At 44.8% G+C, this 11,564-nt stretch overlaps 1 protein-coding gene across 3 annotated transcripts in view; it reads right to left on the bottom strand.

Moving 5' to 3' along the window:
* The window catches only part of Arid1b (AT-rich interaction domain 1B), a 350,225-nt gene that overhangs the window by 305,743 nt on the left and 32,918 nt on the right, over positions 1–11,564 (bottom strand). For all 3 annotated transcript variants that reach the window (XM_031352241.1, XM_031352240.1, XM_031352242.1), the window contains exon 2: positions 915–1,109. In XM_031352241.1, coding sequence (XP_031208101.1) covers positions 915–1,109 — 195 coding nt within the window. The remainder of the gene's footprint in view (positions 1–914; positions 1,110–11,564) is intronic.

Genomic DNA, 11,564 nt, shown 5'->3' with positions numbered 1-11,564 from the left:
GGAAGGGGCAGGCATGCTGTGGCAGTGTATAAATAGCCTTTCTGGTGTTCCTAGTCACTAAATACCTTGACAAGTCTAGATCTAACTGCTTCCTTTCCAGGGCCCATGCCTCTTCTGGCCAATCTAACAAGGAAACTTTAAGAACCAGGAAGGCCATAAGCTGTGCTGCTACAAGCAGGTGTCATGTATGGTTAAAGCCACTTGATTCTGGAGAGGAGAAAAAAAGATGGAGCCTTCTGTTTAAGAGCAGGAAAGGCCTCTCTTATCCAAACTAACCAAATTCACAAATGAAATACTGAAACCTTTTCTAGAACATGCCACAATCCATGCAAAGTAATTTCCTGGGAACCTTCTAATCCAGTCTGGGGACATAAGCCTGTAACCCCCACTGGGAGACTAAGCCTGAGGGCAGCCTGGGGTAACAACCATATTAACTCAAACATCAACAAAACTTAGAATGACTGGAAAAATCACCTAAGATGTCTTTCCACAGGCCAGCATCTGAGGGCCTGCCCTTGGGAATGAAAGCCAAGGTCACCGGGAAGAGCAACACTGCCTTCTACCAAGCAGAAGCTTTGTCTACTTTGTTGCAAGTACGATTTCCAGGAAGGAAGGAAGGAAGGAAGGAAGGAAGGAAGGAACGAACGAACGAACGAACGAACAAAGGAACGAAGGAACGAAGGAGAGAAAGGAAGGAAGGAAGAAAGGAGGGAGGGAGAGGGAGGACAGAAAGAAGGAAAGAAAACGCTCTATTTTATTGCAAGGTCTACTTTCCATCTGTAATAAAAGAGAAAAGGGGGATATCACAGAAACATTCCCAAATCCTCTCAATACCAATAATAGGTAGAATCAACAGGGAAAAACCAAAGCTCTCAACAAAGCACTGGAAGGCAGAGAGAAAAGCTACCACTAACCTGCTGCTGTGGGTACTGCAAGCCTCCCAGGGCCCCGGGAGCCCGGCCCTGCATGCCAAGGGGATACCGCTGTGCACCTGGGGGACCATAGGAGCCTCCTGGGTATGGGTTGCTCTGCTGCGGCTGGGAATGGGGGTGAGTGCCCATTCCATACAACTGAGGTCTCTTCATCACCATTGGGTCCATCGGACTGCCCTGTGAAGAAATGAACAAAGAAGCAAGTTTATCAGCTATTACTTAAAACAAATATAACCTTTGTGTTTTAATATATGCATATAACCACATCTATCTAAATTCTGAGATTAAAAACCATAATTCCAAAAATAAAAACCCAGAATATTAAAGGAAAAAGCCTTTTTTTTTAACTAGCTTTCAGATAGGATTTTAAAACTAAGAAGATCTGGAATAAACACTATAAGGAAAAATTCTATACCCTAAATATCTAAAAATCTGAAAAAAAAACATAGAAAATAACATGATTTTGATTCAAAGTATCCTAGAATTTTGTCATCTAAAATGACCTTTTAGAGCTGAGTCTGGAAGTCTTAATGAAGCCTTAGTGCCCCTGGATATTCACTGAAGTAAAAAGTTTTTAGATAAAACTTTCCAAAGATAATGAGTGTACAGCAATAAGGTCCGGATTATGAGTCACAAATCAGTAAACATCATGTTTCACACATCAGTTCAAAGGTACACTCTGAATTTTAATTTTGGTCTGGTGAGTCAGTCCTTGAGCCTCAGGCCAAAGCCATCAGTGAGACTGCTAAACCAAGAGAGGTAGGCGCAGAGCTTCAAGCAGGGCCTCACAGCCTGGGCTCATCAAAGCAGCAGAGCTGTGAAGAAAAGCCCCTCACCAAAGGCCACAGATCCACAGCATTCACAAACAGATCCCAAAATCAAGTGTGGATACCTACTGTGTGCCAGGCTCCCAGAGCACAAGGTAGTAAGTACATGGGGACCCTCAGGAAGATGTGCAGACTAAGTGCAAATGCAGGCTAAGGGAGGGAGAGATGGCACCAAGTTCCAACTTCAGAAGCTAAACTGCCTGGTGTGCCTAAGGACATGGAAGTTCCTGGGGTTTGTACCAGGCAGGAGGCTGGCGGGTTGCTGAATAGGGCTGAGGACTGAGCATGAGCAAGGCTGACAGGTCATCTCAGGCTGCCTCTTCTGATAACCCTTGGGTGCCATTATAGAAGGCTGTCATCAGAGCCACCTGTCAGGACTGCTCCCTCAGGAAGTGGCTGAAAGCAGAGCCAGCTGCCACACTGGGCAGGTGAGACAGAGGTCCTGAATGGGCAGCAGTGACAAGAGGCTGCTGCAAGGCCAGACTCCAAGCATGCACACACAGACTTGGTGTCTGCAATGTGACGAATGACAGGTGCTAAGATACAGGTTAAGGAAAATGCAGTGGAGGTGAGACTGGGAACCAACAGTGACATGAAAGGTCACACAAAGTGACACAAAGTAAATGCTCAATAAACACAGGATGACTTGGCAAGTAAAGCCATTAACTTTATTCAGGTAGAAGGCACATGGAAAGTATCCCAGCTTCTGGGAGATGGAGGCAAAAGAAAAAGTGTAAGTTAAGCATGAATGTAGTTTGAAGGGGGGGGGGGGAGGACAGAGAGAATGATGAGTGAAAGAATAAAAGAGCAAGGCCACGGCAGGGGGGAAACATTGAACCACAAAGAAACCAAAGCGGTGGAAACTGCAGTCAGAATTCCAGGGAGCATACTGTGATGGAAGAGGAGACCATGGAGCAACAAAGCAGCTAACAGAGCACAGCAGGCCACACAGGAAGGTGGGAAGCCTGGACCAACCTTTGGCTAGGACAGGTATCTGCTGAGCTCTGCAAAAAAAAGTCCCACTGCCAGCACTGAGGCATAATGGTGGGGGCAGAAAGAGGGAGCGGCGGGCATGGCAAGCCCTACAAGCAGTGTTGAGGGAGGTGCGAGAGCTGCCACTTTCTCCTCCTCCTTTCTCCCTCCACAGGACCACAGGTGGTCATTTCTCCTTCAGGGTCACCTGGTGTTGATTTTAGTGATCTGATGACAGCCGTGTGCCTGCCAGTGATGATTTTAACAGAGAGGGGGTGCACTGCACAGCACTGCACTGCACTGCACTGCACTGGAGGCACAGAGATGCGTGCCATGATAACTGTGGGGAGAAAGACATCATGTCCCAGTGCCAGGATGCAGGGATGCAAGGATGCAGGCAGCTGACACATGGCCTTTGTGGCAGGCCACTGTAGGACACACCTGGTCTCAGTCAGAGAAACCCACCCCTCAACAATGGACCAACTGTGGAACACAGAGGAGATGGGTATATCCCGGCATATTCACAGACTGGTGATTTAAACTGTTACCTTCACCTCCCAAGAACTTGGGGCCTAAAATAACTGGAAATGAGCGGCAGCATATGGTTTTCCTCAATCAGCACATGGCTCTTCCGTAACCTCAGCCGTCCTGACAAACACACAGACACATGTCTGTGGCAACACCAAGATCTAGAACTGAGCATTTCCTCAGAGTATTTACATTACAATGTACGCTTGTGAAAGCAGGGTGTAATTCTTCTCCAGATTTTCTTTCCAAGATAAAACACAACTTTCTTTGATGGTTGAGCTGGTAATTTCAAAATCAGCCAAAGGAATGGTGGCCCACAGAGAGGCTGTGTGTTTTGTCATCATGTTGGAGGCCCATCAGCAGAGCGCTGCAGCAGCGCTGTGTCCATACCTGTCAGAAAGTGCTAGCACAGGAAAAGTCTCTCACCTCCCTCTACATCATGCCCAGTCTGATGGAAGCGCAAGGTTTAAACTGGTAATATGCAGAGTGCAGAACTCGAGCCTGAGATGCCAGCACAGTCATTGCTGGCCCAGCAGTGGAGGGAACTGTTCTGTAGTGTCTGTCTCAGCAACTTGGTCCTATTGCAGTTAATTTGCACTCAAGTCAACTGTTAGCTTAACCTCGAGGCTCACAAAAATCAAGAATGTGAGATACAGATTATCTCCACCTCAAAGCCATCCACTGGATCACTCTGGAGACTTTATGTATGAAAGCTCAGGCCTACACATATAAGGCACATTATTTAATTTTACCTTTCTCTCCTTTCCTCTTATTATTAGGTACTCATCCACAATCCAAATTCATTCCTCTGAGCACTTGCTGATTTGAACATTAAAACATGTAATGAAGTATCCTAGCCTCAACCCAGCTCTTCACTGCTAGCTTTATAAAGCAACCAAAACGCCAATCAAAACCAAGGCTTTTCCAGGAAAGACACAGGCCAGTCTGGTGCTCATGTGCACATGTAACCTCAAATCCTGCTGTTGGGTGTTTTCACCTGTCCTCTGGTAGGATACTTGTAAAATATGACTATTTTCCCTTCTCACATAAAATGTATGCTCTACCAGGCACCATCAGATCAAAGGTCTTCAAGCACCTCACTGAGTGGCATATTCTGATGGTGTTTCTCTCCAAGCACATTCCACAATGCCACATGTGAGTTTTGATCCCAGGAGACACATGCTCTGAAGGTCAGAGGCCATCAGTCCACAACCAGACTGGGTTTTATTACTTGTTAAGACTTTCAAATTCTTCTGTTACCAAATAACCCTCCTTTCCCCTTCTCTCCCTCTAAGATACAAACATACACACACCTCCACCACCACCACCACTACACCGAATACCACACAGATACCTCACAGACCACACACACAAAACCCACATACACAGATACACACATACCACTCACACACTTGATTTTGCCTGTTTTGTCTTCTCTTCCAACAGCCTCAGTTCCCCCATCCATGGGAGTATGCCGTGAGGACAGTAAGTATGATCCAATCTGAAAGCAGACCTGGGCACAGATTCTAAGCACAATGGTAACAAAGTCCTGCTATGCTCTCTTATAGGGTTCCAAAATCCAGTCGAACCCTCCTGAGTAAATTATCGAAGCCAGAAGACAGCAGCTCCTAGATTTCCAGTGTAACTCAGGTAGTCACTCAGTGTCACCATTTCGGAAGATGCTTATACATGTATTTATAGTAAAGATACCTATGTAAGTTTATTTTATAACTAAATATCAAATGAAGGACCTAATTTGCCATTATGATTTTCTTAGTCCAATTCCTTAAACCACAAACTGGAGAAAAGCCTGACAACCCCGCTACCCCAACAAAGCAACATCACAACTCAATCTACAATTGTATTTACACATTTAGATTAAACAAGAGCTTTTCAGTCACTGGGGAAAGTAGTCTGTGGCTGGTAACTACAAAAAGACTTAAGTAATATTCCATCGCCTAGAACGCTGACAAAAATAATCAAACCTAGTATGAACACGTATTGGGACAAACAGGTATTAAAAACTATAAACAGAGCTAGCAAGATGGCTCAGGGGGTGAAGCTCCTGCTGCCAAGCCTAGCATCCTGAGTTGGATACCTGAGGCCCATACACTTCTGAAAGTTGTCCTTCATTCCCCACACATGCTCTATCAGGTGTATGCAGTGAGGCTCAAGCACCCACACACACACATGCACACACACACACTGAGGGAGGGATGGATAGATGATAGATAGATAGATAGATAGATAGATAGATAGATAGACAGACAGACAGACAGAGTGAGTGAGTAAGTGAGTGAGTTAGTTAAGAGCCACCAAGTGCCTAAAACCTTGCAACCTAAAAGTTCAAAGAAAAACTGGAACCAACCTAACTACTCCACAGTCACAAAAGCTATACATAAGCATACTATAGCAAGACGGTAGGGTGTAGGGACATAAGGAAGGAATGTACAAACTACAGTCCAGTTTTCAATTGTGATGCATACAAGTGTGGCTCTGTGAAAAAGGCTGGTAAAGACTAGGGCAGCCAGTGAGGCCAGTGTATAGCTGTCACACATGTAAAGCAATTTCCTCTCTACAGCTCTATTAACCCAGTGTTTCCTATACCCTGACTTTCTGCAGTGGGAGGGAGGCTGAGACCTGCAGTCCAGCACTGAACTTTCTCCCTGGCATACAGGCTCAAGGTAGAAGCCAGTGGAATAGCTGGGGCTCACTCCTGTCCCCCTTGCTGCACATCAATCACCAGCACCTGCTACCATGCCACTGTGAGTGTCCTCAGGCTGCCCTGTGACAGCTTCTGTGGAGCCTTGTGTTGATATCTCACCCCTTTATGATGCTTTTGTGTTCCCTATGAGATTTCTGACCTCCCTAACACACACCCTTGACCACGCCCAAGCTTGGTGCTCTTTCTCATCTTATACACAGGTGATCTGGATAGCATGGTCGCTTGGTAACAGAAAGGAAAGCATTTCAGAACAAAAAAGTCAACACTGGAACTCAACTTGGCAATTCATATATGCAAGATGGCACACACATGTGACATCAGCAGTAATTTATAAGTGACTTCCTTGGTAACATTCTAAAGGCCTTAACATTGGTTTCCCCAAAAGAGCAAGGCTCCAAAGACTCATTGCCTCCTTTCATAAGAGCACTTAGTCATCTTCAAGCATTAAAGTATCACAGTTCTCAGTTACCACAGAACCAAAAAGGCCAATGTGACTCCCATCCAGATGGCACAGAAAGGATCCAAGGGACAGAATAATTATGGGCTCAGGTCTGATTCTGAGACTGAAGTCGGAAAACTGTATGCCTTGACCTGTACTGGGACAGAACTATCCATTTAAGATGGACCTAAACCACCGGGACTTCAGGAATCAACTCCTCTACCACATTCTTCAACCAATACAAAAGTGTCTGCGACATTCACTAAGGATACAGGTGTGAGACAGATCTCTCAGGCATTAGGCAAAGCCGAAGAAAATGTTTCACTGCTGGCTATTCCAAGACAGCGAACTCTTGATGCAGCCTCTGACTATGCTGCATTAGCAACATGAGAAGGTGGTGGTGGAGATGCCATGTACCACTCACTCTGCTCTAGACAACCACTGTCAGCAGCCTTGGATTTCCAGTCTGGACTCCCTAATGCATTTGTGGGACTGTGTGATGACATTTGATGAAGGGCATAAGGAAAGAATTATTTTTTGTTCTTAAAATAATGGTATGACAATTTTTATTTATGCTACTTCATCTAAAATAAAAGTGCTTTGATGCATAAGTTTAGATAAAGTTCTTCACACACAAGTTATTGATGAACCAGCTAGATGTGGACACCACACACGTGAGGGGCTGAGTGAGGCAGGGGGATCTTCAGTTCCTGAACAGCTTGAGCTACGGAGTATTTTTGTTTGATTTTTTTTCGTTAGGATAAAAATAGAAGATATACAGTGTCTTTTCCCAGTTACATTTTAAGTTTTAGCCTGAGTTCAAAATACCATTATTGTTATTAGAATTACTGATGTCCATAAAATATTATAACCTATATATAAAATAAGTCCCATAAACTATGAATGAAAAGCAAAGCATAAGACACTGACAGCTGTGGTTCTTAACTCGTAGAATGCTGGGGGATTTAGGCATCTGAGCTGGGGTGCTAGCACACACAAGCAAGTACCCAGGAAGCAGAAGCAAGCAGGTCTATCTCTCTGTGTGAGTTCAAGCTGGGCTACATACCAACTTCCAGGTTAGCCATTCAGGGCTACACAGTAAGACCTTGTCCCAAGACTTGAAAAGTAAATTTAAAAAAAAAGAAATCTATGATGTGCTAAGGTCCCAAATTTAACTCAGATTCCGAGGTTTATAGACTACACCCTCTAGAAAGCTCATTCCAAGCCTTTGCTGACACTGTCAAATGACAGCAAATGTCATTCATTTCCAAGACATCTCAATGCATTCTGTCATGACCACAAGTCACTCTGGTTAAAGAGTCAGCAGTGAGACTCAGAACGAAAAGATCCACATTGGTGCTGATACATACGAGCCCCTTCCCAGGGCCCACCACTGGGAACACTCTGCTTCTTCCTTCTCTAGGTGACATTCCTTATCATTTACACCCACAGGAGTTTGACTTCACACCTCTGGTGGATTATCTTGAAGTAAGAAATACCCATTCTTGCCCCCTTGACACAAAAGTTATCAGGGTAAGTCCTTGTTTGCTTTCTTCCAGAACCTACCCAGATATTAATGTAGCCTAAAATCTCTGCTCTCTCCATGGCCATCCCTCATCTTTGACCAAACCCACTTGCCCCATCTTGCAGTGGACACTGGATTATTTAGAATAGTTCGACTGTGTGGCAAAAGCCTATGTATCTCTGCTATTTCTATTTGTTTATTTCTGGCCACTATTCCTAACCTGATGAAATGCTTCTTTAGATCCTTAAGGACCTCTAACATATAACTACATTTCTTGGCTGACACAGACCATCAGTTTGATCAATGTGCCATTAAGTCTTCGGCCGTATCCCTAATATTCAAGAAAAGTGTGGGAAACCACAGGGAAAGAACTCCACAGCGTTTCATAAAGACTCACACAAATCCCTGTGCGTGATCTGAAGCACACAACCTGAAGCACCCACATCTGCCTTCCTTTACCATTCCTGCAAGCAAGCACAGGCACACCAGACCTGCCAATCATCTCCATCTTCTAGAGTCCAGTGTTCAACAGAATCAGAGGTGAAGGGTATACAGGAAATGACATAGGACACATGGGGATGAAGCCCACCGGTGTTACTTGTAAGTCACACTAGTTTAGATGCTATTACTAAAAGTACAGTCACACACCCTCTCAGTATTGCTGGGGAGCTTCCTAAATCTCTTTTCTTCTTAGGAAGTCAATTAAGTGAGAGCACAGTCAGTCCACAATTTATTTCTTTTCTTGTCTCCCCAGCATACTGATGGAGGTTTGTTTGTTTTCTGTATAGGAGTACACTGTCGCTATCCCAGATCCCATTATAGATGGTTGTGAGCCACCATGTGATTGCTGGAAATTGAATTCAGGACCTCTAGACAGTGCTCTTAACCACTGAGCTGTCTCTCCAGCCCAAGGGTTAATGTTTTATCTGGTTTGTCTGTGTGTCAGCCTGCAGCACAATGCCTGATGGGATGAGCTGTGCAGACCAGGAAAGCAAAAGCAACACAGGTGTTTCAATGACTATGCCAGAAGCAAAGGAGTGAGCACCACTTCAGACAAACCCTCATTTCCCTTACATTCATGCACCCCTTGGCTTCAACAATCTCCCATGTTCACCTGACCCAAGTGTGCACACCTCAGTCTGGATGCCTACAGGACCCTCCACCTGTCTCTGACTCCAGAGACACACACCCCATCCACTCGTGACGCCTTCTGGCCCCTCTGCACCACACCCAATTCCTCCCCAAGTCAACTCCAATCACAATGGCTGCCCGGGGCTCTGGGAATCCATGTTTTTCCCACCAACAAATCTTCCAATAAGCAGGTCCTTCCTCCAGCCCTCAGAACCCAGCTCCATTGTACTATCCTTAGGAAACTCCCAGAGCAGCAGCAGCAGCCTGCCCTTGAAGAACCCCGTGTGGATCCCTCAGGGTACTCTCCTAAGTCCATGACTCTTGTGTGACTTGATCTCCTGCCTAGTTTATCCCAAAGAGAACAGATGCTGAGGCTGGAAATCCCAACAGCAAGTCAACGTAGGCTCTTGTGGGGACGCTGCACAAGTTCAAGAAGGAAGAGCTTTGCTTCTCCAGGTTTTGTCTGATTTTTATAACTTGGTAAAAACAGAATGAGCTTAATTCCCCAAAGTTCAGGAGCTTATAAATCAATTCAACAAGTAAATTATTGCCTAACTAAGCCACACTTTAAATTTAATTTAACAAATGTAATAATCTTGTGATCAAAGTACATGTGATATACCTTTAATAAACTATATGTGTATATATATGCATGTAGAAAGAGTTTATTAAAGGGTAAATTGGGTCTAAATGGAATATCAAAATAATAATGAAACTTATTTCCATTTTCCCTCAGACTTGCTCCTAACACCCCAGAAAACTGTGAAGCTTCTAAAGTTGCAGACCATGCCCTGCCATTTACATCCCTGAGCTCACACTACCGCACTACCACTCAGATTTTGTCTCTGCAGATAGCCAGTAGCAGGCTCCTATTTTAAGAGAATAATAACATGGTGGTCCTTACCATATGAACACAGAGTAAGGTCAGGAAAGGAGAGTATGTGAATGGATCAAGTCTTAGACCCTTCACCTGTAGCTGAAGCTATCACTGACCTCCTCACGGCACTGTGTAATAAATTCTCTCTCTCCTTTCTCTCTCTCTCCTCCCCCCCCCCCCCCCCCCACACAACCAACACTGCCACTCTTGGTGTAAAATTCATATATTTGCACATGGGCTTCTAACAGGCATCAGATTTCAGTCTCCTCAGTGTTAGAGGACTCTATAACTCTGAAATATGATTATTTCAGTGATGTGTAAGGCATGGAAATCCTTTATTCAACCACCATGCAAAAGGCAGCCCTGACAGGAGTCTGTTGAGTCCCCACTGAACTGCAGGCCACCACCCTCAACCAGCACTTGCTATCTCTAGAGCAACAAGAGTTTGTCATCAGGTAGGCCTGGGCCAATCACTCCTGCCTGTTCCTGGCTAGCTACAAGATGAAGGATAAATTCTTCAAGAGCCGTGATTCTCCCATTTTTCAAAGGGGAATAACCTCTCCCTCTGAGACATCACTGGAAAAGCATTTGGCAGGAGAGACCCACCCCACCCCACCCGAGGACAGGAGCTAGGTCCCGTGTGGTCTCACTGCTGCCCTCAGAGTTCTGTGGAGCTATTTAACTGAAAGTGGGTAGGTTACCTGGGTCTTACTGGTAAAGGCAAGCACTCTTCCAATGAGCTATGCACCTAGCCCCACTTTCTTAGTTTTTAAAATTAGCAACTTTAAAGCTGCAGTATAAAAAAATGCTAATGAATGAAAATTGTCAACTGACACCTGCTTTGGGACAAAAAACACTCTCCACAGTGACATGCAAAATGCTTTCAGAGACATGCCCCATTAAGTATGTTCTTTAGCAGAGCCATAGCTGAGTATGGCCTTACATTGACTCCTATTGTAACATGGATGCTCAGGGGGGAAAAAAGGTCAACATGACCAACAGGAACTAGTTTTATGTTTTTAAAAGGGAGAACTATGGAGCTGCAGAGATGGGTCAGTGGTCACAAGCACTGGCTGCACTTGAAAAAGACCCAGGTGGATGCCCAGCACCCACACAATGGCTCACAGCCATCTGTAACTCCAGTCAGGGGGTAATTCAGTGCCCTCTTCTGGCCTCTGAAGGCATTCATAAGATGTACACACATAGATGTAAAACACCCACGTACATAAATTAAAATAAAAACAAATTTTAAAATGAAGGAGAACAAAATACAAACATAAACCTAGAGAGAGCCTGTGCTAAAGGAATGATGGCTACCGGCTGCTCACAGACATGGGACGCAATTAGAGTGGGCTCCAGGTGAAGCTTCCTGAGGGCTGACTGTAACAGCATGGGCCGGAGCAGCTTTGTTCCTAGGAACTGTACTCAGAAGCATTAACACAAAGGAATAGTAAGTTTACAACCGCCTCTCAAACAATGCTGAGGAAACAGATACATTATAACGGATGGATGAACAGATGGATACACGGATGGACGGACGGACAGACAGAATAATAAAGGTGGCAAAATGCTAGATCAGATGTGCCAGAAGTAAGAAAGGTATATGGT

This window comes from Mastomys coucha, unplaced genomic scaffold (assembly GCF_008632895.1).
Source record: "Mastomys coucha isolate ucsf_1 unplaced genomic scaffold, UCSF_Mcou_1 pScaffold5, whole genome shotgun sequence".
NCBI classification, from domain to species: Eukaryota; Metazoa; Chordata; class Mammalia; order Rodentia; family Muridae; genus Mastomys; species Mastomys coucha.
The sequence above is the reverse complement of the archived record's forward strand: the minus strand, read 5'-3'. Positions and strand labels throughout refer to the sequence as shown.